This window comes from Brachyistius frenatus, unplaced genomic scaffold, assembly GCF_029030835.1.
Source record: "Brachyistius frenatus isolate BFR_SWC_R1_liver_20210118 unplaced genomic scaffold, ASM2903083v1 Contig_10, whole genome shotgun sequence".
Lineage (NCBI taxonomy): Eukaryota > Metazoa > Chordata > Actinopteri > Embiotocidae > Brachyistius > Brachyistius frenatus.
This window is the reverse complement of record NW_027210609.1, coordinates 2,549,194-2,574,097: the sequence shown is the minus strand read 5'-3', so window position 1 is coordinate 2,574,097 and position 24,904 is coordinate 2,549,194. Positions and strand designations below refer to the sequence as shown.

General features: G+C 38.4%; 1 protein-coding gene across 1 annotated transcript in view; it reads left to right on the top strand.

The window, feature by feature from the left end:
• The window catches only part of pparg (peroxisome proliferator-activated receptor gamma), a 32,567-nt gene extending 8,640 nt beyond the window's left edge, over positions 1-23,927 (top strand). The window contains exons 2-9 of the mRNA XM_069690877.1: positions 8,477-8,773; positions 9,122-9,288; positions 12,624-12,762; positions 17,645-17,844; positions 20,446-20,563; positions 20,993-21,192; positions 21,893-22,136; positions 23,580-23,927. Coding sequence (XP_069546978.1) covers positions 8,477-8,773; positions 9,122-9,288; positions 12,624-12,762; positions 17,645-17,844; positions 20,446-20,563; positions 20,993-21,192; positions 21,893-22,136; positions 23,580-23,827 — 1,613 coding nt within the window. The 3' untranslated portion in view covers positions 23,828-23,927. The remainder of the gene's footprint in view (positions 1-8,476; positions 8,774-9,121; positions 9,289-12,623; positions 12,763-17,644; positions 17,845-20,445; positions 20,564-20,992; positions 21,193-21,892; positions 22,137-23,579) is intronic.
• The last annotated feature ends 977 nt before the right edge of the window (positions 23,928-24,904 follow it).

Here is a 24,904-nt window from a genome sequence, read left to right as displayed (position 1 = left end):
TGAACTAACGGCGACTAAAGAAGTTTGCAAACTTAATTCCCAGTGTAACAGAAGCGCGCTGAATCTAACCACTGAATACGATAACGTTTGAATTCGTGATGTGAGAAATGTTAAACGGGAGTCTCACTAGCAGCTCCACAGTCCACAGTCCCGCCGATGAAGTGAGCCTCGGCGCTTGAATGCTGACGCATGCGCACGTTGCACTGCAGGGCTAATATCTGGGGGTACATTTTTATCTCATTTAGCAGTTTTTACTACTAACAAAGAGGTGGTGAAGGTAGAATTGACACATTATTATGAAATTCACTTGCAGACAAATATACTTGGGTAACATTTTAATGATTTCCATAGATAATAACTACTACCCTCCAAAATTCGTTTTTTTACAGTGTGGACTCAGATCAAGCTTTAGGAGGGCACATGTCATGATCACTGAGCGTACAATGCATATAAGATATTATGATTGAAAAGTTGTCAGAGAAGAGCGAAGTGGAAACACAGAGGCATGACGAGTCCAACCCAAGTGTTTTCCAGTCTGGGACAGCTGGTATTGGCCATGTGGAGTTGTATGATTCGTATCATTTGTCTTTTCAGTCTGTGATTTTCATGATTGATGGATGATTTGAAATGATACATTAACAGTCCTCGGATTGTAAGAGTTTCTGTGATTTTATTATTTTCTTCATCAGGTTTAGTCACAGTTCGGTTTAAAGGAATAGGTCAACATTTTGGATAATTCACTTATTCGCTTTCTCTCTGTTAGAGAAGAAGCTCAATACCACTGTTGTGTCTTTGCGCTAACTTCTGAGCTTTTGTTGTAACTCCTTTTAAACAAGGTGTATTTTCTGCTTTTAGACATGGGCAGGTTGGCTGTTTTCTCCATGTCCTGAAGCAGCCAAGAACCACTGTGCATTTTTCAGTGTAAACTCACTGCACAGTTCTCATCTGGCCATCGCTTACACTGCATCTGAAGATATTTGCATGAATTTAAGCCTTTCTCAAGTTTTCCCTTAAGTGTAGCTGGGCTCATTTTGAGTCTGGGATTTTTGGGGGGAGATGGGCTGTCTCATAATGCCAGGTCTCGCATGAATAGCAGCATGTCCCACCTTTTGAGTCCATATATACATTTTGCTTAATGATCACTTTTCAGTATAACTTGTGAACCCCTCTATGCTCACGTAACTTGTGTACAAATGCAGATGAAGGCAGAAACGTAAATAGCCACATTCAATAAGAAGAAACCACTTCTCTTTTGTTTGGCCAGGGGACGTGATGTTAGTAGGATTTGAATGCGTTTAGTGTGAAAGACAATGACTCTACAGAAGGCTGCTTTATGTGGAATTGTCTGATCATCTACTGTCTTACAGCCTGAACTATGCTTCTTCAGTTCATCTTTAATTATATTTTTGAAAGGATACAATACACATTGATCAACATCACTGCAAATATGTCAGTGTTAGTCAAAAGTCCATTTTATTTAATCGCTGTCCTTTAGAGATATTATCACTTACCCCTTGAAAATAACACTGAAACATACTATAGGTAAAAATAAATAAATAATAATAATAATAATAATAATAATAATACAAACATAAAGTCAGGTAAATCAGGCAATTTCAATATAATACAAAAAAAAAAAACTAAGTAAGCTTTCATGATTCGGCATAATCTGTCTGTTTTTAGTGCTGTACACACAGATCGTGAGACACTACATCATCTACATTTGAATTTTGGATTAAAAAACTTAAACTTCTGCTGAACTTAAAGTCAGAACAATAAAGGATACAGTGAGTATCTGACTGAGCACTTATATTCTGGTTCAAAATTGGTATCAACAAATAACCTGTATGCTTTTTAAAAAATGAAATCTGAGAACTAGTTTGTTAGTATTGTGTTAAGGTTATATATTGCATGAGGAGGACAAGTGAGTGCGTCACCACGGTCACATCGACATTGGGTGAGTGAGCAGAGGGAGAGAAGTGCAACCAAAGAGGCATGATTAGGTTGCCTGTCAGAGTGAAGCAACAGGAAATCATCTGCATCTGATGTCTACCACCTCACACACACACACACACACACACTTACAAACATAAACAGGAGCATGTACAAGAAAACACATTTATGCGCATGGGTGCACATGCGCAAATATATATTTTATAATAACACTGACACATGCGCACGTAAACAAAATGAGACTGAAAGACACACGTGCGCGCACACACACACACACACACACACACACACACACAGACCACATGATAGCTTGCTGTCTGAACTTCTGCTGAGCCCAGACTCTGTCAGAGAGAGAAAATGTGCATATAGTTCCCTTTCTATTGGTCATCACTTCCTGAGGAAAAGCATGACCACACGCACACACACACACACACACACACACACACACACACACACACACACACACACACACACACACACACACACACACACACACACACACACACACACACACACACACACACACACACACACACAAAACACTCTCCTGTCACTGCCACTGTCACTTGCTGCTGCTGGTCAGTGAGCTGAGACTGAACACTAAGAACTGAAACAGGAGAAACCGGGTGAGTGGACAGTCCTATGCCCTGTGTGTGTGTGTGTGTGTGTGTGTGTGTGTGTGTGTGTGTGTGTGTGTGTGTGTGTGTGTGTGTGTGTGTGTGTGTGTGTGTGTGTGTGTGTGTGTGTGTGTGTGTGTGTGTGTGTGTGTGTGTGTGTGTGTGTGTAGGCTACTGCTACATTTGATGATGATCAGATAGCTTCATGAATATATTTGATGGTGGCATCTGGTTCGCTGATTTCCCTTTTCTGTTGATTGAGAGCAGAAATCAGTGCTGTCAGTGAGCTACTTGATGTCGGCTTGTTTTGTTTGATATGCAGTACGTCATCTCTCAGACAGTTTATCACTATCTATTATCAGTTCGCTTTGGTTTGAGTGCAAGATGAATGTCATATTTGGTCTCACCAATGAGGTAAAAAAAAAACTGCAGTTCATAGAGTTTAGTGTTTTTCCCCCCAAATGAGGAGAAGAAAATGTAACTAGGTCATGTGAGGTGGCTCCATACACTTTCTGACTTTGTGTTCTTCTGTATTTCTTGTGTAAAGTCCTTTGAAGTAAAGACTTGAGGTGTAAGTTACAATTAGACACTAAGTAGTCGTGATATTTTAGGTAAAAATAATTTTCTCTAATAATTAAAACCTGTTTTTCCATGTTTGTAAAATATACAGATGGGTTTGTGTTTTGTTTTTTTTTAAAGTAAAGCAAATTGTCCTTTCATTTTTCAGTCATTTATAAAATGTGTTGCCACCCACTCAATCTGACCTCCGGTTGACTGGCTGTTTATCAGTACAGTTTCCCCAGTTTTAGAAATTGAAACACAAAAAGTTGTCAAAATTAAATTCAAATCAAAGACAAGTTGTCTGGGTGCAGTTTTACTCTGTGGGTTTTGCCAAGAAGATAAAGATTGTAGTTTCTAACCTCCCACTGTGCCAAGCATTGAAGATATTTCATGCGTAAATTCAGTACTAACGAAACAAGTGGGTTGTCAGACGACAGGAGACTGTAGAGAAGACAGCCCAGACCTCTATTTGACACTTTGGGCACACTTTGTTTTCCATTACTCTTTGGTTTGATCATTCAGGTGCAGAGGGGGAAGGCCCTTTCAGGTGATGGTGGCTTCACACCACCAAATAAAAAAACAAAAAAACAAGGCCAATTTCCTGAAGAGTGAGGCAAGATGGCCTTCTTTTTTTTTTTGCACCAAAACTACATTCAGCTTTTAATGCTTTGTTGTTTTTGATAAGCAATATTTCAGGAATGAAGTTGCTTTGTCAAGCAAACCACAATATTTTTGCATGCATTTTCCAGTGTCCCACAGTTTCCTTAAGCTGGACTAATCAGACCCAAATCAAGCACACCAATCTTTTCAAAGAAGTTGTGGGGACTGTGAGGCAGACGTGCAGGCGGGAGTATCTTTGTTTTACTCACACTGAACCACATGCATGAAGGGGTCAGGAAGTCACAGAGTTTTGTGCACTGACTCTATCTCTCTCTTTCTCTGTATGGGTGTGTGTGTGTGTGTGTGTGTGTGTGTGTGTGTGTGTGTGTGTGTGTGTGTGTGTGTGTGTGTGTGTGTGTGTGTGTGTGTGTGTGTGTGTGTGTGTGTGTGTGTGTGTGTGTGTGTGTGTGTGTGTGTTTGTCACAGAAAACACATTCATGTGTTTGATAATATAAACGGCTTACTGCACAAATTGAAAGAAAACCACACCTTATTCTAGAGGGGAAATACTCTCCAACCTGTTATTTTATCTTCAGGATATTATAAAGCCAACAGAAAGCAACTCTACTACAGGTAGCATTTTGAAATGTACCTGCTTGCAGTTTTATTCATTTAGTAACAATGTATAAAAAAAATTACAAAAACTACTTGCATTAAAATATTTGCTCCCTTTATAGATATTGTACCTATATTTTAAAGTGTTTGTGTAAAAACCCTTTTTACAAAAAATATACATTCAGATCTCAAAATATGCTGTTAATAGAGGTTTTTGATGAGAGATTGCCCAGTTTGAGATTCGTAGTTCAGTCCTCACGCATGTTTTTTTTTTTGTGAAATGGAAAAGATAAGAGTTAATGCCTTGAATGTTGCTGGGCAGGTTTTCCCTTTTGTTTCGCACATTACTAAATAAACCAGACTGGTTTCTGTGTTAACTGCTCTCTTGGCCTAAACTCCTCTGGTGTCCTAAACGCCTCTTTACCTTGTACATTTCCATTGCCTGATGTGTTAAATGAGTAAAGACGAGAACACTTCTTAACCATCAGAAGAAATGATGATAATACTATTTTCAGACTGCAGGTCATTGTTGTTGTTGTTGTTTTTTAGCCTTTTTCATTCTTGTAGTCTTTGTTTAGCTTTTGTTGCGGTCTATAACTGCTGCTGTAATTGTTTTTGTGTATAAAGTAATTAAATACTTATTTATTCAATAAAACGTCTTCGTCGAAGTTACACAAAGGACTTTACCCACTTTCTGTGCTGTCATTTGATCCCCTGCTTCAGTCCGTTTTGGACTGAATCATTTTTGTTGTGAAGAAATATTAAGGTTAAAAAGCATTGCGTGAGTTTTGCAACTCCGTCCCCGAAGGAAAGATTTCACATCTTTCAGCTTGAACTCTTGGTTTTACCTCTTTTTCAGGCTGTACGAACAGCATGACATCCTCTGTTAAAGTAAAAATTACAGATTTTTTTTTTTTTTTGTCAGCTTGTACACTCACTCATTCCTCTTCCATCTTTAAAAGTGGATAATATGTTGTTTGCTCAATTAAATTTAATCATTCTACATGAAAAAGTTTATGTTCTTCACTGTATGTGTTGGCTCACACACACACACACACACACACACACACACACACACACACACACACACACACACACACACACACACACACACACACACACACACACACACAGTTTCATTCTGGCATGCAGGTACAGCAGCTCACCAGACCTGCCTGCCAGTTTGCCGTTGGCCCTTTGTCATGATGTCATGACTGACGCAATAGCCTATACAAAGTACTCCTACGCACTGCTGTCTTACCTGGAAGTCAAGTTCTGACATGTGAAAAACTGAGAGCTGGCTGGAGACGCCGGCACAACTGTCCCACGTGCTCACACGCACACACACACACCCTTGCAAACGGCAGACACACTGCATATCCCTCACTAATCATCTGTCACCTTTTATAATGTCTGACATGTTCTCCCGCACAACAGATACAAACATGTTGAATTCAGTGGATTGTTACTACACTGTTTCCACGTAAAAACATAAACTTATTTTTTACCTTAAATTACAACATGATTTAAGCCCCTTGGTTTAACCGCCAGGCTGCTGCCACCTTCCTTTTTTTCTTTAAGCGGTCTCGCTCTCTTGTCACCTCTCTTGCTTTATCTTCCTCATTCTTCATCTCTGGAGCTTTCTCTCCCACTAGATTTCTGTCTCCATATGACTTTTATGCCAACTAGGACACAAGTGTCCCCAGTGCTTCTTCTATTTTAGCTTTGGCTCGACTGGCAACTGGCCAGAAAATGGAAAAATAACCAGATTTCTCTTGTTATTTATAGTCTGTGGCTTCTAAAGCAGTGGAAGCTCATGCCCATGGAGACACACTCTTTCGCTCTCTTGTTGTGGAACAATGTTACAGTCGATGTGAATTTTAAGTGGACCCCTGCTGATTTTTGCTGCCAAATTCCAAACAAGTAAAAAGGAAACGATATGTAGTTGAGAGAGGAGGATGTTTGTTCCGCGGGGATGTTTTGCCAAGTAATTTGGAGACATTTCAAGCCATTTTTATACCTGGTGCTACTGTGCCATCGGAGTATTGCTATTTTAGTTTTTTTTTTCCTGTTGCATAATTCATTGCATTCTTTGTTACATTTATTTCCAAGTGAGGCGCAGGAGGTTGATTAGCGGAGGTTTATTTTGAGATTCAATGTTGATTATAGAGGTTGTTTGGCAGGTCAGGTGGTGTAGTTCACAAACCTTTAACTCTATTGATTATTTATAAACTGCTACAATGTTCTGTCTTTTCCTGTTCACGGTTGCTTTAGTTTAAATTAAGGCCAGAAATTAAGCACAACCCTGTTTAAAAAGAAAAAAGGTTTACTAATCCATTTGGGGTTCAGCACCACTGAGATGTCCATGAGTAGTAAGTGACTGATGAATGGGGTTTCTTTTTGTTGTTGTTGTTTTGCTCTTTTCATAGGAATTTTTGACATTAACAGAAATATATATTAACCCCAGCTTGTGCTTAAAAACCTTTGTCAATATTATCTGGCCTTACTTTTGAGAGTACCATCTTGCTGGTTTTTAGTGTCTCAAAGATATTACACTATTTCTCCTGTCACAGATTGAATCAAGTGACTTATTATGTAGAACCATTGTTTAAAAAAGCCACGACAAGAATTTAATACAGCCAACAAACAACATATTCTTTGAATTTCAAAATTACATCACATTCCTGTACAAACTTACCCTTGCTTGGCCTTGTACATGGTTTGCTTTTGTGTGGACTGAGGTAACCTCTTATGACCGAACTTTGATCATCTCGGCTGAGTTTTCTCCCCCAATGTCTGACCATCTGTGTTAGATATTGGAACAATGCAAGAGCCTTCTATAGTTTGTATCAACAAAGAACTGGGTGGTAGGAATCTACAGTACTTCCAAGACTTTTTTATTAATTATTCAGGAAATTGTATTCAATAAAGAGTCCAAAACCAAAAATGAACTACTAACAAGTTGTCAATGAAGCCAAAGTCTGATAAAGCTGGTTTCTCTGTGCCGTGGAGCTCCTGTTATCCAACAATTATTAACAACAAAACAGGGAACACCACCATTGTGCTGGTTGACATGTTCCAGTGTACATTAAAACACTTTCATATATTTTTAAGTCAGTCCTACATTGTTCTGCTGCTGTTAATATTTGCTATTGCACCAAATATCCAATGAATACGCTGTTTACACTTGTTTGAGTAACGTTGGCTAAAAACCATGGCCCCTAAAGTTTATTTATGAATTTTTGTATCCTTTAAAAATAAAAAATATATATATTTATCACCTTTTTTTTTTAGGATTTACATTTTTAGTAGGAATAAATGAACTAATAGCTGAGAACCACCGATTAGTTCAGTTGGTCTGAAAGTATTGAGAAGGACAAAATGTTGGTTTTGGTCTTTCTTTGGGGTTTGTTATCAATTAGAAAAATACAGATAATCACCAGTTGTATCCTCTAATAATGCTGACCAAAGTAAAGTCTTCAGGAAACAATAATAAAATCCTGAGAAGTTAAAGAAGGTTCCTGACTACACAGTGTTCAATTTTCAGTGCCAACCCAGTCCTTAACACATTTCAACACTCAGAAGGTGCAGTCTGTTCCACTCTAAAAGCAGTCTACATCCTTGGCCTGCTTTTTGTGTCCTTTGGTTGGGCAATCACACAGTGAGCCACCCAAACAGCAACAGAGGAAGACAGTGTTTTGAGCAGAAGAGACGTTCCTCAGTGCCAGAGTTCGTCTTGTACTCCCTGTGACACAATCTGCCTCCCTGTTTACTAGATAACAGACAGACTGCAGGAATGAGCTCGGGGACCGTGTGTGCTCCTCGTGGTGTTTGTATGGGAGTGTGTATATGTCCAAATGTTTTAAACTTTTCTTGACAGATGTTTTTAATGATCAACACTATGTAAAAGGCTGCTTTTTGACTTTTCTACATGTTTGTTCATTGTCATATTTCTTTGTGTTTCTTGATTCCCCCCCCCCCTTCTTATCTTCCCTCTCTGTGTCAGTCTCTCCAGCTTTTTCTCTCTCTTCAATGGTACTTGTATTATCATTTTCTTTTATCAAGGCCGTATACAGTTAGCAAATGATAATGCATCAGCTAACGCATCCTTTCTTCATCTCTCTTCACAGTAGACATGGTCGACACCCAGCAGCTCCTAGCATGGCCTGTTGGTTTCAGTCTGAGCACAGTGGACCTGCCAGAGTTGGACGACAGCTCCCATTCTCTGGACATGAAACATTTGTCCACGTTAGACTACGCCTCCATTTCCTCCTCCTCCATCGTTTCCTCCCTGTCTCCCACGCTTGTATCCTCCATGTCTTCCTCTAGTGTGGCCTATGACCTCAGTCCACCACAGAGTGAAGAACACCTGACCAACATGGACTACACAAACATGCACAGTTACAGGACGGAGCCGGACACGCACAGTAAGTTCAGTCTGTGTGGTGGGCTAGTCAGAATAGAACATGTTTAAGTGGGGGGTTTTTGTTGAGCAGAAAAATTGTATTTCCAATTTGTTTTTAAGTTCTTAAGGAATTGTTCAAGTGAAAATGCTTCAGGTAAATCACATTAAGTGGTGAACTGATCAAGATATTGTGTTAGAAACATCAGAATCGTATTTTTAGCCATTACAAGATTACAGGCTGACCATTTGAAGAAACCAATAGGGTTTTAAACCTGAAAATAGTTGTAACAGAGAAAGGCTAAAAAGTTTTAGCTGTCTGTATTTCTGCCTAGTGTTTGTCCTACCTGCCTGATGATGTTTCTTCTATCAGATTCAATCAAGCTGGAGCCAGAGTCGCCACCACAGTACTCTGACAGTCCTGTATTCTCTAAGCTCCCGGACGATGCGTCGACAGCAGCGCTAAACATCGAGTGCCGTGTGTGTGGGGACAAAGCCTCAGGGTTTCATTATGGCGTCCACGCCTGTGAGGGCTGTAAGGTGAGACTGAAAGAGACCACGAACTCCAATAACTCCGAAATCCAAACTGAACAGATTACATTAGACTGGGGCTGCAGCTAACAGTCATTTTAATTTTCAATTAATCTACTAATTATTTTCTTGATTAGTCAAGGTGACATGGCTTTTTTTGTCCAAGAAATAGTTTGTGTTCAATTTATTATCACAAAAGACAAACAGAAAATCCTCACAATTTAGGCTGGAACTAATTTATGTTTGCCATTTTGCTTAAAAAAAAAAAAAAAATTAAATAAACCAAAGCAAATTGCTTTCAGCTTCATGGGGTTTCAGATGTTTACCATTTTAAAGTTAAGAATATTTAAAAGGGCAACTTTGTCAATGTAACCCTCCTTTATGAGGGTGAACACGTTACAAACAGTACTCTGCTGTCATTCTGTTGCTCTGTTTTGGAGAGGGGTTTCTAATTTGGTTTGCATTAATACTAAAAATACATTAGTAAATATTAATAACAATACATAGCAGTGGAGATTAAACTAATTGCTTCTCTCAAAAAATTTGCTGAACACGAAGGAAAAATCGCGATCACCATACCACCGTAGACTTGTGTCAGGAAATGGCAATGGGTGTAACAATTTCTACTGTGACACAATAAGTTTTGTTTCTCTGCCACGCTTCCTTTTCTGTCACCAAACCAAAGGGTGAAACACATTGGTGGAATAAATAATTATATCATGCATGGAGAGGAATGTGCATTTTTTTTTCTCATCTTTTTGATGTCTGTCACTAACCACAGGCCCCATACATTTTCCACTCTGTGGGGGCACAACATAGGCATCTGCTTCTTCAGACATACAGACAGGCCCTTGAACTCTGTCTGTTTGTCTGTCTGTATTGAGTATAAATAACTAATAGAGTGTGGGGGAAGTTTCAGACGTATTTCCATCTTTCCATTTTCTTTGTAATATTGCCCCATTAGAGGAAGATGAGCTGTAGATTGTGACGTTGTGCTCTAAACACACAAGATGGATTTTTAGAATCAGCAGCAGTACTACATATGCACCTGTTAGTTTGATTCCAATAAGTTTTCACAAGTCTGAAATTAAATTATTATTAAAAGCTACTACACTGTGCACATACTGTATATATTGTATGCATATACTATACATGTTTACTTTTCAATAGAATAGCTTTTTTAAAAGGTTTTATTTCTCTTTATTGGCGTAAATATATATCAACCATTTGAAAACATATACACTTTTTTAATGCTGTGAACATTATGTCAATAACTATGGCAGATCATCTCAGTTGTTTTGGAAAATGTCAAATATTGAATTTCTTTATTGCATTTTTAAATGGAAATCTTCACTTTGATGCCATCGGAGAAAAAAATAAACTTTGAAATCCAGTGATTACATAGTATGATATAACGCAGTATAATACAAGAGAGCTGCAATAAGTACAACCACTTACCAGGGGAATTTCTTGTAATATTCTGTTGTTTTCTTATTTCTTTTGTTAACAAATTCCATGAAAAGACCAATAACCCCAACAGATTCATTCTATCAGCAATTACTGTTCTCAACAATGAGCCTAATTCAATTTATTCACATTTTTAATAGTTCCATTGTTATCCAAAAATAGCTTAAATGCATAGAGGATCCACACAATCACACTTGTTCATTCATTACAATTAACATGGGCATTCACATTTAATTTGAGTTGATATTACATACACTGTCCTGGTGCAGTCAATATGATATGGCTGGTCAGGGTATATATTCTATAGATAATATTAGATTGTCTTAAAATGTGGGGTGTGATCGAGAGGCACAGTCTTGCAGTTTATCCTCTCTTAAAGAATCACTTAAATGATCTCTACTGCTCAACTCCTCTGGCTGTACAGATAATGCAGTGGTGAGATACTAATAGGAGTTTGTATCAGTTCAGGTTTCAAACTCCTGCCTCCAGAAAGCATTGAAAGACAGACTTACACACTAATGATTCATTTTTTTTAGTGGTATTTATTTGCATTAAGTAAAATACATAATATAACGAGAGTTGTTCTTTAAAATGCTTAGCCTTTTGTTAATATTACAACTTCTGTAAATTACTTAATTGTATGATGCTTCTTGTGCATTTACACTGTGGTGGTGTTGTATTGGTCTGCATTGTATTCAAAGATGTTTTAGCAACATCCTTTAGAAATGACTCGAATGACAAACTACAAGCTTGATCACTACCAGAAAGTTGAAACAGCATGTCTTTGACACTGTTAGGACTCATGTGATACAAGAGTTTTTGTTTTTCTGTCCCCTTGGACAAAGTTATACTGTACCGTCAGGGGCTGAATGAAGGTGAGGTACAGTAGTTATTGTTCTGCTATAATCTCAGGGGAGACTCACCAGAAGAGGGGGTCAGCCAAGCAGGCAAACACTTAATTGTTTCAAAACAGAAAACATTCTTTATTGAGGTGGAGTCTTGGCCCGTTTTAACTTCCTCCTTCTTTAAATAACCTACGATTAAAAAAGGAACATCTGTGTATTGTAGGAATGCAGATGCCAAACGCACGAGCCTTCACATAGAGTCCAGATGGTAATTTGTATGCTGACAGAACATTTTATTCGTAAAGCTTGCAGCCCTCAGGGTCTTTTTGAAGTGTCTATTTTACACCAATCTGTTTATCTTTCCTTTAGCTTTCTTGGTCAGCATAAACAAGCGCTAAAGCCAGCAACAAACCTGTGACTTGGTGGAGGACTGTGTATTGCGAGCTTGGCCATTGCTGGATAGTTAATAGCTGAGATATCTTAGGTCTCATGGCTTTTTTAGTCCCAAGGTTAAAAACATCAAAGAGCAAATCAACTCTGAAACAATCTACTTTTATGATGGATTTCCTCACAGATCACAAGGAACCAGGAGCCTAATTAGTGTCTGTCAGCCTCTGGATACAAGGGAAAACCTCTACCAGCAAAAACTTGAATCATAATATAAGTTATTGAATACTAACTATTAAAACTGAAAAAAAAAAATTACGCCTTAAGGAGAAAATGATGTGATCTGAAGATACAGTAACTGCTGTCATTTTATGTTTTCTTTCCTGTCATTTTTTCACTTTCCTGCAATGACCCATCTTTACCTTCTGATGTGTCACTTTTATCGAGAAACCATTCTTTGTATTTACAAGACACATATTGTACCAGCAAAGTCGGTCCAACACGTTTTCTTGTCGAAGAAAAGTTCTTGCACTAGTGTAGTACAAATCTCAAAACCATTTTCTTAATTATTGGCAAATTATTAAAAACACAAAAGTCTGTGAGGACAATATCTGTAGTAACTGTCTGTCTCTCTCTTTCTTGTAGGGCTTCTTCAGACGCACGATCAGGTTAAAGTTGGTGTACGATCACTGCGATCTTCATTGTCGGATTCACAAGAAGTCCCGCAACAAATGCCAATACTGTCGCTTCCAGAAGTGCCTCAATGTCGGAATGTCACACAACGGTAAGATGGTGATACTGTCATCCACACATTTCACAACAATCCGTGTACGATTACGTTTTTTTTAATTAAGGATAAACTCGTATGAGAAATTAAGACTCTTACAATGTAATCACATGAGAGTAACAGAAGTCAAAGCTTCTGTACATTCAGGTGTTTTAATTTTCACATCTATTCTTCAGACAGGACTGAAACCCCCACACCCCCTCCACCCCCATTTAGCTGACTTTAAATAAGCAGATGTAGGTAAAAAGACCAATTCTTTTTCAAAATTGTGGTCCAGGAAACGCTTCTTCACCGACCAACTCCTCTGCCTCTGATGGCCTCTGAGAAAAGCAGATACATCTTGACCACACTGCAACCAATTTAGTCTTTGAGGTGCGGTGGTATTGTATCCAGAAATCTTCACTACAGCCTTACATGTTACCAGTTGTTTTTTCTGTGGTCTTTGGCCTGTATCTCACTTCTCAGGTCATGTACCATTTCCCATCACTTGTGCAATGTGCACCTGAGCATGCTTCAAAGATGACTTTGCGGTCGATGGCTAACTTTACCTACCTTCTTAATTTCCACTTGGCTTTGTGCTGTATTCTACATGCAGCTTCGCAGGGCTTATAGTGGCAGAACTGAAACAATAGATACGGGCAACCGTCTTTAGATGTTTGGTAAAGCTCTCTGATACTTGTGTTACTCTGAAGCAAACAGTGAGCTACAGATTTTAATTAATTAACATCTCTACCCGGAGCTGGGTGACAAACTATGCTTTGAGATGTTCTCCATATTCTGATGTTTTTTTTACTGTGGACAAACAAAACCCACAGATGTTGTGTCCCCCTTGAATATTTGGAGAGTCATAGGTTGCCGTTTTAATTTCCATACGACCAATGTACACAGCATGATTGTGCATCAGTCACATGAGTTGACTAGTACAATACAATATAAAAAGGGTGCTCTGGTGAGAGATTGTCAAGACTTTTTTGGGGGCCCTGAAATTACTGAAACTTTTATCTAAAGCTTTGTAATAAACAGTGTTGTAAATGCACGCGAGATGGATAAAAGCATCTTTAATATCTGTATTCTTCTAACACACATGTCACAGTCACTTTTTTACAATAGGGACATCTTTATAGTGTATTGTCAGTTTAAAATTTACAATTTCCTGAGTGATTGAACTTAACCCCTGTTTTACATACACCATTATATAATGCTTTTGAATTATTTAATTCAATTTTAGGTTAGTTTAAAAATACATATGATACATATAAATATCAAATAAAATTCACATATACAGCAGCCATATTACAACCACACTGGTGTTTTCACTTACACTGCATGTCGGGGGAGATATACACTGCAAAGATCTGCTGTCGACCAATCAGTCATGCTGTCAATTCAAATGCACTTTACTGCTGCTTCTACTTATGTTGCTGTTTAAGTCCGCATGCTGCGTCTTATTCGTTTTTTGCTAAATCTACAAAACATGGACTGTAATTTAGATTGATTGTCAACAATTACACACTGACCACATTGTTGTGACATTGATCATTTATTTGAACTATTGTGAGCTTTGCCCTCAGCGCTGCCTTCCATCTGCCACACCTTCTCTTTCTACCCTGTGGTTTGAAGTAGACATTTTCCCTGAAATACATGACAAAAGCTATTAGATGAGAGCGCCTTCATACCTCCTCAAAAGAAGTACAACATGCAGAGAAATCGTCTACTTCATAATATAATCTTTTCCCTCGCCCATCACTGTTCAGCTGCAGAATGGTTTTGTTGTGTTAGCCTTTGTTGACCACTGAGGCGCATCAACTGGCAGAGCTGATTCCGCCTCTCCAGGTGTGTTTTAGCATTTACCTCTTGACTGTTCTGTATGAGCATACGCAGGTTGTGCTTGATTGATGACTGCCTGACTCTCCACTGTTAGGGTGGGACAACGTGCAGCTCTGTCTCTCTCTGACATGTGAACTTTGGTGATATTTGAGAATTCTCAGCGAACTCAATAAGCCAACAACCACATTTACCTTCCATCCACAAAAAATGCTTCCCAATCTGCATTGAGAAAGAATGTGATTTCATAGGTCCAAATTAATTATTAACCTGAACTGTGACGGTGCCAAAATAACATAATACTGGTTGGCCACGCAAATTTGCCTGATTAATTAAAGCTATAGGGCTTTTATATAAAAATGAATGTCCAAGCCCTTACAAACAAGTTCATACAATGCTGAATAAACCTATGTAAATCTCTTTTCTTTTCTTTTTGTAGTTTTTAAATCTGATGCTGGACATGCTCTGTGCCCAGGTTATTATCTAGTTTAGTCTTATGCTTACTAAAATGGTGCAGCTCTTTTGGACTTTCAAAATGGTGTTGGACTTATTGGATCAAATTCTGATAGTAAACCAAGTCATTTTGCGGGGGATGTGAAACTCAAAGATGTTAATCCACAGAATTACAGCCACAACAATAGCAACAAAGTATGCTCAGTGAAGCTGAGGTTTTTATAATTGGTCTCACTGGCAGAAGGGGGAGACAAAAGTTCTGCACTGCTGGTATACATTTATCAGCTGTTCAAGGCTCAGTTTAAGCCAGTAAGAGAAACAGGATATTGTCACAGAGATTAGTGTTGGTGTGACTGCACCTGGATGCTGCGATCAAGATTTTGTCCCCTGAAAAAGTATCCGTGTGAAGGCAAGAAGGTTGCAGAATTGGAAATAACATTGGCAGGGTTGTATAACTTTTTTTTTTTTTTTTTTTTTATCAAACATTTGTTATTATTGTCATTACACTTAATTGTTGTCCTTGCAATCATCCTTTTCGGCTGCTAGTATTTCACCATACACATATATAAACGACTATTTTCTGAACAAGAAGTCAGTCCGAACCCCTCTTTCGAATCAAACTGGACTTTGGAGAGTCATATTATTTTGTCACATCCTGCTACTCTGTGAAATTAATGGGGACCAAAATCCAGTGGCCGCACCTTAAAAAGAGGTATAATTAGATTAATAATTAAAAACACTGGTGTGACTGCATGTTATCTTTATGCTGCATGTACAGTATATCACCAAATGACAAGAAAAAGAAAAACACAGACTTAGACTTATAATTCCATAAACATAAACATTCCTAATCAGCTGCTTGTGGTTACAGTTTAAACAAAATAACATCAACACGTCATTATCTTGTACAAAGCACATTTCCTGCCACATGCATTAGAAGTTATCAGGCAGCTGCTTCTTGAAGTTCTTAGTTCAAACTCTGTTCTGGATCTGCCCTTTACAACATTTCCAACAATACTGACTTTAAAATTGTAGTTGGCGAGTCGGAAACGTTTTACTGTTCATCGTAGCAAATGTCCTTTTAGCTTTTGTCAAACCAAGATGAAAACTGACAGTTTGAGATTCAACAACAAAACAGCTGCACATTTTTACAATTAGCATCTATTAGAGTTATTACCACTGGAGCGCCACTTATCTCTTTGTCTGTGTTCTCTCCCTCATATCACTTGTGTCATTTCATCAGTAGCGCCGGTGCTTTGAAAATCTGCTCTGTGTGGGTTTTTATTTTTATCAATGATTGACATCTCAGAGTGCATAAAGCTCAACTGATTTCTCCAACCTGCTGTGTCATGGCTGCAGGCTCGTTGCCCAGTAAGCGGTGGGGCCACTTCAGTTTGTATTCATTTGCTTAAGGTGTGCACTCATCACAGAAACAGCATTACACAATCACATGCAGTTTGAATGGAGGCAGACGGATAATTAATGACTTCCACTAACAGAAGAAGAATGGTTTGACCATTTCACACCTTGGCATCAAATTTCACTTCCTTCTTTTACATTCAGCAAAGGATTAAGACTGCTATTTAAACTTTCAGTATAATGCAACTTAGTAATGGAAAAGTAATTGAAAAAAATACTGTCGAGGAAATTCTTCATTGAGAGATTTAACAATTTCAAAAAGGTTTTTAAGTTTAAAAAAAAAATTTCAACAGAGATAGAAAAGGTAAACCAGTCTGCAGTTACATTAACAAAATGTCAAGTTATGAATACAGTCAAATTTACATTTAGTAAAATTGGCAAACCAACGAAGATCCTAAAATAAATATTTAAATATTCTTAAACAAAACACACATACACACAGATCCTTTGTAACTGGAACTAAATCAGGGCTCTTTTGTTGGGCATATTTATAAATGCAAAGTGTAACACTACCTGCAGCAGATGGGAAGGGGAGGAGAAAAGAGACGAGATAGAGATGCGTTTTTCAGGTTTCCAGTGAGCTGTGAAAACATCATTACCAACTCAAGTGAACAAAATGTTGTAATCGTTCCTTGAGGCACACCTCTTCAAATCACTGCATGGAACATTTATCATTTGCTGCTGACAGTGGATTCTCCCTTTTACTGAAAGATGGCATGAGCAGTGTGACTCATTTGTAGAAGTTGTTTAAGTTGTGACTTTTATTTACAGGAGATTGGGCCCCCAATCTTTGACTTCTTAGAGCAACCCTGGGAAGTTTTCTATTATTTACAATCAGTTTGTCTACATTCACGTGCTTGACATGAGGACTGGTTAAAGAGTTGGGATTAAATGCTCATATTGTGAAAAGAAACAACTAAAATGAAGCCACACAGCTCCACACATGAACAAATTTCACCAACTACAAATAAAGTAGATATTTTAGCAATAATTTGATTGCTTGAGGTATAAAACAAAAGAACAGCAGTAACGCTGTTTTATTTCTTGTTATAAAAATCATTGTGCCAAAATAGACCCCAGGCTTCATGTTTTGTCTGATTACTATCCACATGTAAAATGGATGTTTTTGTTTTGTTTTGTTTTCGTTGTGCATCGATGTGTGTTTTTCCGTTTCCTTTCCCAGCCATTCGTTTTGGCCGAATGCCCCAGGCAGAGAAGGAGAAACTGCTGGCCGAGTTCTCGTCTGACATGGATCACATGCACCCGGAGGCAGCAGATCTGAGGTCTCTGGCCCGGCATCTGTACGAGGCCTATCTGAAGTACTTCCCCCTCACCAAGGCCAAGGCCAGGGCCATCCTCTCTGGGAAGACCGGGGACAACATGGTGAGCGGTGTTGCCTTACTTCTACCTATTACTTATTTCATTCTCACTTTTTGTGTAAAAATATGGGGAAGGTATGTTTCACGTATGCCACATTTTATACTGAGGCACAAACAATTAGTCATACGTTTAATGTTCACTCAGTGAAAGCACTATGGCGACTGCGTGATAAGTTATTAGCCGTGTGTATTTGGTTTCAGTTATCTTTGGATTCCAGGGATATATCAACCATATCATCTACATTCACTGTACATTCTCGTCCTCCTCTGATCCAAGCAAACATTGCACATTGTACATTTATACCCAAACATGACACTGAAGAAACAGGCCAAGAAAAGAAAATTCAACATTGTTCATTATGATCTGCATCTTAACTGAAAGAGTTTTACATTTGAAGTAGTTCAAACTCGTCAACTCCCTTTATGTTTTCCATTTTTAACCAGCGCTGTCTTCATGTCACCGCCCTCAGTTTTATTCAGATGTGTTCTATTCAGGCTTTTTTTCGGCTCAACCACAAATAGTAGACGGACTGGTTTCTACGCTTTCTTGGCTGTTAGAAAATATCTCAGATTACAGTGGTCAAGCTGTGAAACTGGATGACACTGAAACCCAACATGTCATACTAACTTATTATGACTTTTGGAAATTTATCCAAGAAAAATATAGGAAATGTGTCGTGGGAAAATCATTGAAGTTTGAGATACCTTCTATACCTGCTTTTTTCAGGTTTTGAGATATCAAAGCTCAGTATTCTAAAGAGACCTAATCAACTGAAATACAAGGAGCAGATCAAAGAAAATAGAATATTTTATGTTGATGCACTGAGCGTTTGTGGCGAGGACGTACCGTTTTGTGGTGGATTTTCCAATGACTGAGATGTCTGATCTAAGTTTTGTCAAAGGCAACTGAACTTCTTTTTGGTTTCTCGAAGATGTTTCGCCTCATATTCGAAAGGCTTCTTCAGTTCTTAGAATTATTTAACCAAGCTGCTAGTATGAAATATTCACATTGTTGGCCAATTTTTTTTCCAGTAAAACCTGACTAGATAATCTTTATCAGTTATATCTTAGTAACATTTTCAGAATGTTTGAATACATCCTACGTTTCTAAATAACAGCAATTGAACCTCACTTAAGTCAAATGTCATCTGTCAGAATAAAGTAAGAGCTTTGAAATTCTTTTCATTATTATTTCTATTATATTAATATTATATAGAAGCAGCATCAGAGTTTTTAGTTTTTTCCTGTCTGTAGCTCCTCTTTGTTAAGTCTGACGAGTTCAAGGTTGCTCTGCATCTCTTTCGTCTGCCTGTTATGACTGTTAATCACAGCGATATCAGCCAAATGGCACTGAATCCTTTGTTTGTCTGAGGGACTCCTGGGTTATTTACTAAACCGCAGCAAACCTCCTACAGCAAATTACACTTTTCAACATGCATGGCCTTGATATGAGTTGATAAATAATCTGTGTTTGACTCCACTGGAGCTGCAGCTCCAATGACGTAACATTTTGTTTGTTTGTTTGTTTGTTTTATCCTTGGTAATTGCAGTTATTTCCCAAATGAGGTGGTAAAAGAGGACGACTGCTATGTTTCTGTCCAATAGATATTTGACTTGTAAATGGTTATGGCTAGGTGCTACCAGATTGCTGTGTCTTGTTTTGTTTTTTTAATTACTCTTTAAATGAATGAGTCAGACTTTACTAGTAAAAGGCACACAAGGCAATTGTGTACTTTTTGCTTCAGTTCAAGCTGTATTGGTTTTCTCAAACAGTGGCTACTTTGGTTACAAGTAGGAATTGTGGAATAATGACAAATGCTAAAATGTAGCATAACAGTAGCACAAATAGAGAGGTGTCATAAAGACTGACAAGGGCTGTTATGCAGCATCTGGTTATAGCAGAACAAGTAAGGCAGTAGCAGCAAGCCTGAGTGTCTTGAAAGAAGAAAGAGTGTGTTTAATGCATATGAATCAAACCTGAATGGAGGTACTAGCTCTTCTTTCAAAACGAACCCACTGTAGTTGTGCTTCTCCTGAACTTTATATAAATGCTGTAACAGACAAAAGCATATATAAATACACTACGGCACAGGAAGCACAAACATCAATTTTTTTTTTTAAAAAAGCACTAAATTTGACTTGATCTCTACTCTTTTTCATCCACACACATATGAAATGATTGTTCATGTCATAACTTTTTCCGCTGTAGGACTTTCCATTATAACCTTTACTGCTATGAAGAAGGAAGATTAAGTGTTTAAACAGTAGTTCTTCTCTTTCAGGCCTTTGCATGTCTTTGCCAGTTTTTTTTTAACTAAAGAATGCGCTAAATGTTCTTTACCTGGATGTGGTGTTTTTTTCTGCCTCAGCCTGCAGCTAAGACTTTACCCAGCGTATCAGTTGTGCGATGTTTGCTTTTGCAGGCCTGATGAATGTGGCGTGAACAAAGTGTACAGACAGTATATGTGATTCCATGAGAAGCTGACATGTCTTCAGAAGACCTCTGAAGAGCTGACACTGTTTCTTTATTCTTTCTTTTCTTCTCTTTTCTCCCACCATTTTTTACCTGCTCTTTGCCACTCCCAATAATCGTCTCCACCTCTAGCCTTTTGTCATTCATGACATGAAGTCTCTTATGGAAGGAGAGCAGTTTATTAACTGCAGGCAGATACCCATCCTGGAGCATCAACAGCAGACCTCCACCTTTCCAGCCGAACTCGGAGGTTGGTATTGCTGTATTAAGTCTTTTTTTTTTGTTTACGGTTGCCTCTTCTGTCATTTTTAATTCATCAACAGATGACTTGATCAAATCAAATTTCTACAAATCCCTGTGAAAACTGGATATGCATAGTGATTCAGAGATCTACAGCGCGACTACAAACAATACTGATGTGGATCAGAAGTGATACTCAATTAGGCATCACTTTTAACGCAAATTTTGTGTTTACATGGCATTAATAAAATGCTTTTGTTTTAGCTTACAACATAATTAAATGTAGTCAACAACACAGAGTCAACAATAAACAGGTTTTTATTCTTTTTCCTTGTTAAACGGGCTTCAGACTTTTTGCCGCCTTGATGATTTTCTTGTAACTCTCCAACTATATTGCTTCGTCAGGGACTAAAGTTTATTGTATACACCTCTCACCCAGTTTCAGGGATCACAGGAACTCACCCGGTTTCCGATTGTAGCGTTTTGGGAATGACGAGCATCATTGGACAGGGACCACAAGACACTGTGGAGCTGCGTTTCTTCCACAGCTGTCAGTCACGTTCAGCAGAAGCGGTGAGAGAAGTGACGGAGTTCGCCAAGAGCATCCCAGGATTCGTAGAACTGGATCTTAACGATCAGGTGAGATACGAGGATGCGTCCACTGTTAACAATCAATCTAATTTAAGTTAGAGCTGAATCAACTTTGATATAAATGAAACACCAATTCTGATAATGATATTCATAATTTTGAGGGCATAAAACCCCACTAGTTCTAGCTTTGTTTAACTCCAACGATAATAAATTCTATATATTTGGAGTTTGTATGTATTGTTTGGACAACACAAGCAATATAAAGGCTGTAGCTCAGTTGGTAGAGTGGGTTGCACACTAATTGGAAGGTTGGTGGTTCTATCCCAGCTCCTCCTGTCCACATGCTTAAGTGTCCTTGAGCAAGCCACTGAACCCTAAAAAATGTTTTTGCTCCCGATGGTGTACCATCGGTGTGTTGTAAGTCGCTTTGGATAAAAGCGTCAGCTAAAGGAAATGTAATGTAATATAAATAAGTCAATTTGGACTTTGGAAAATCATAACATATATTTTTCATTATTTTATGATTTTACAGAGAAATAACCGGCTTTATTGTGGAATTCATTTTCAGAATTGTGAAAATAATTATTACTCGCTGCTCTAGATTTTGATGTTGACAGATGACCAAGTTCATTTTAAAAATAGCTTTTTAAGTTTTAGGAGACGCCATTACAAACCCACTATCATTTCTGATCATGTAAAGTGAAGAAATCTAAAGGTCTTTACACGATCCATGTACCCGTTTTCTCAGGTAACTTTGCTGAAGTACGGAGTGATTGAGGTCTTGATCATCATGATGTCGCCTCTGATGAACAAAGACGGGACCCTAATCTCCTATGGACAGATTTTTATGACGCGGGAGTTCCTCAAGAGTCTCAGGAAACCTTTCTGTCAAATGATGGAACCAAAGTTCGAGTTCTCCGTCAAGTTTAACACGCTGGAGCTGGACGACAGCGACATGGCACTGTTTCTGGCTGTTATTATCCTCAGTGGGGGTGAGTGGTTGTTTTTTTTTACCAGTAGGATGTTCTGTTAATGTCATAGATCATTACTTTTTTTTTTTTTTTTTCCCAAAAGTTGAGTTTAAAAAAAGTATACCACTCAAATGTATGGAAGCAGGTTTAAACAGGTCACCTGGCTGTGTCCTCAAATAAAGTAAAACTACCACTATCATACCCCTTATACCCACACTGCTTCCATTGCATCATTTTTACACCTCAATTTCTGCACGAAGCTAAGCTAACCACTTCCTGTTTCCTTTGAGCTTCATATTGAAAGGACAATTACAAGACTGGTTTCAACCTTCCCAATTCAATAATCAATGAAAAAAACCAAATAAACATACAGTATTCCCCACAATCTCTAACAAGCCTGAAGTGCACAATTGTTTAAATTTATAATATCTTTAAATACTATATCTGTAAGCAATCCAATTTTAATTGCATTTAATAGATTTCTTTGGTTGCGTTGTAACAGTAAAAGATGTTTTCTGGTGGAAATGAGGCGTCACATTCATTTGGATCAGTGTGAATGTAAATTGGCTGCTATTAACAATGACAATAAGATATCAAATCTTTGTATTATTTACTCTATCTATGGCCTGCCTTGACTTAGATATCAGCTTTGTCAGAGGCACGCGATATCAAGAAAGTGGAGCAGAACTAAAGGTGAATGAATCAGTTTCACGTGTGAACAATAAACAGCAACAACATCATATGTTGCAAGATTCAATAACAGCAACTGGCATGACGGTGATACAATTTTCAGTCACTGAAACATAAGACAGGTGAGGTTTCACAGACAAACACATGAGCGACTGAGAATCACTCAAACTAGTTGTGTTGTCACATTAAACTCAGTTCGCGTCTGTGTTTTAATAATCCAAAATCGACTGCATCCTCACTTACCACTCACTTGTCAGAAACCTCGCGTGTTTCTGACAAGATCCCATTGAGTTGTAGCGTGTAGCTGCTCGATAAAAAACAGACCTTGAACGTGATAAGGATTCAAATCAGACATTTAAGTCAATTGTTAACTTAAATGACTAAGATTATAGATTGACATAAAGATAAGCAGGCTTTTGTAAATAGCAATAATTCAGCTTGGAAAGGTAATAAGCAATAGCTACAATAAGGGATTGTTCTGCTTGTAGAAAACAATACTTGTTTTTTAGTTTTTTGCACCAAATGTAAATTCTACAAATGTAGATCTCTTTTATGTCTGTATCTTTTTAATCCGCCAGCGCCCCTCCCCCTTCTTTTCACCCCCCACCCACCCACACCACACACACACACACACACACACACACACACACACACACACACACACACACACACACACACACACACACACACACACACACACACACACACACACACACCTACACTTGTAAAGATACGCGAGGTCCGACATGTCTCTTGTCTCTGTAACCCTTCCAGACCGCCCAGGCCTGCTGAACGTGAAGCCCATCGAGCAGCTTCAGGAGACTGTGCTTCATTCGCTGGAGCTGCAGCTGAAGCTAAACCACCCAGACTCTCTGCAACTGTTTGCCAAGCTGCTGCAGAAAATGACAGACCTGCGTCAGATCGTCACCGATCACGTCCACCTCATCCAGCTGCTGAAGAAGACAGAGGTGGACATGTGCTTACACCCACTGCTGCAGGAGATCATGAAGGACTTGTATTAGAATCGGACGGAAGCAGAGGACAAGTACAGAAAAGAACAAGAAAATGGAAAGAGAAAGTGAAGAGTTGTTGTTGTTTTTTTTGTCAAATCATGAGTTGAGATGAAGTTCTTTGTGTTGCTTGTGACTTGACTACAATTGAGAAAGAGATGGGGAAGAACAGTAAAAATAGAAATTAAGGAGAGAAATACAGAATGAGTGTACGATTCTGTCTAGACAGCCTGCATGTGAATAACTTGTGATGCACAGTCATTTAGCCCCTGCTGGGCCTGGACATTTTGTTATGAGTCGGCTGCCAACTTAAATACGAAACTACCACCTATTGCACCAATGAAGAAGAGCGTCTGTGACTAACTGAAAGAGCGGGGACTTTCTTATTGGCAAGCTCGAATGTAAAATTGTGAACGCAGCCGGCTTCAAGTGCCTTTAGGAGAAATGTATCACTGTGAATGTTTTAGCGCCACTTCTCACGCGGTCCACTGTGTGTTATTCAGGTGCAGCTTATCTACATGTCGCGTTACAGCCACCACAGGCAGCAGCAGTGTTTACGTGCTTCAATACCTCACGCATCCACGCATGTAGAAACAATGCACAGTCCTTTTTCGGTCTGTGGCATCAGGGTGAAGGTGCTATCTCTTTTTAATCAGCTTAACCAAAATAGAAAATCTGATTATTGCCTGTAACGCATTTTATTCTCAGACACCTTCAGAAACTGTGAGAACATGATGATGTTCGCTCTTTGTTTGAAGATTTTAGTTTTGCTTGTGAATGAATGCAGTTTTATATATTATACATATAAAATGTATAATAAATATGGTCTTGTATTGTTTTTTTTGGGTTTTTTTTAGTATATAAACCTGTCAAATACAATTGGCTCTTCAGCTGTAGTTGTTTTAATTCAAATACTGAAAAACCGGTTGAGTTATAATTTTTACAATGATCTGCTACATACTACAGTATGTCTGATCAATCATCGTCTTAGGGAAGAGCCGTGCAGGCAAAGAGACTGGATTGATGCCACTGAGGGAAAAAGAGGAGCGATGTTGTAAATAAAATATTTTTTAACTTTTTACTTCTCAA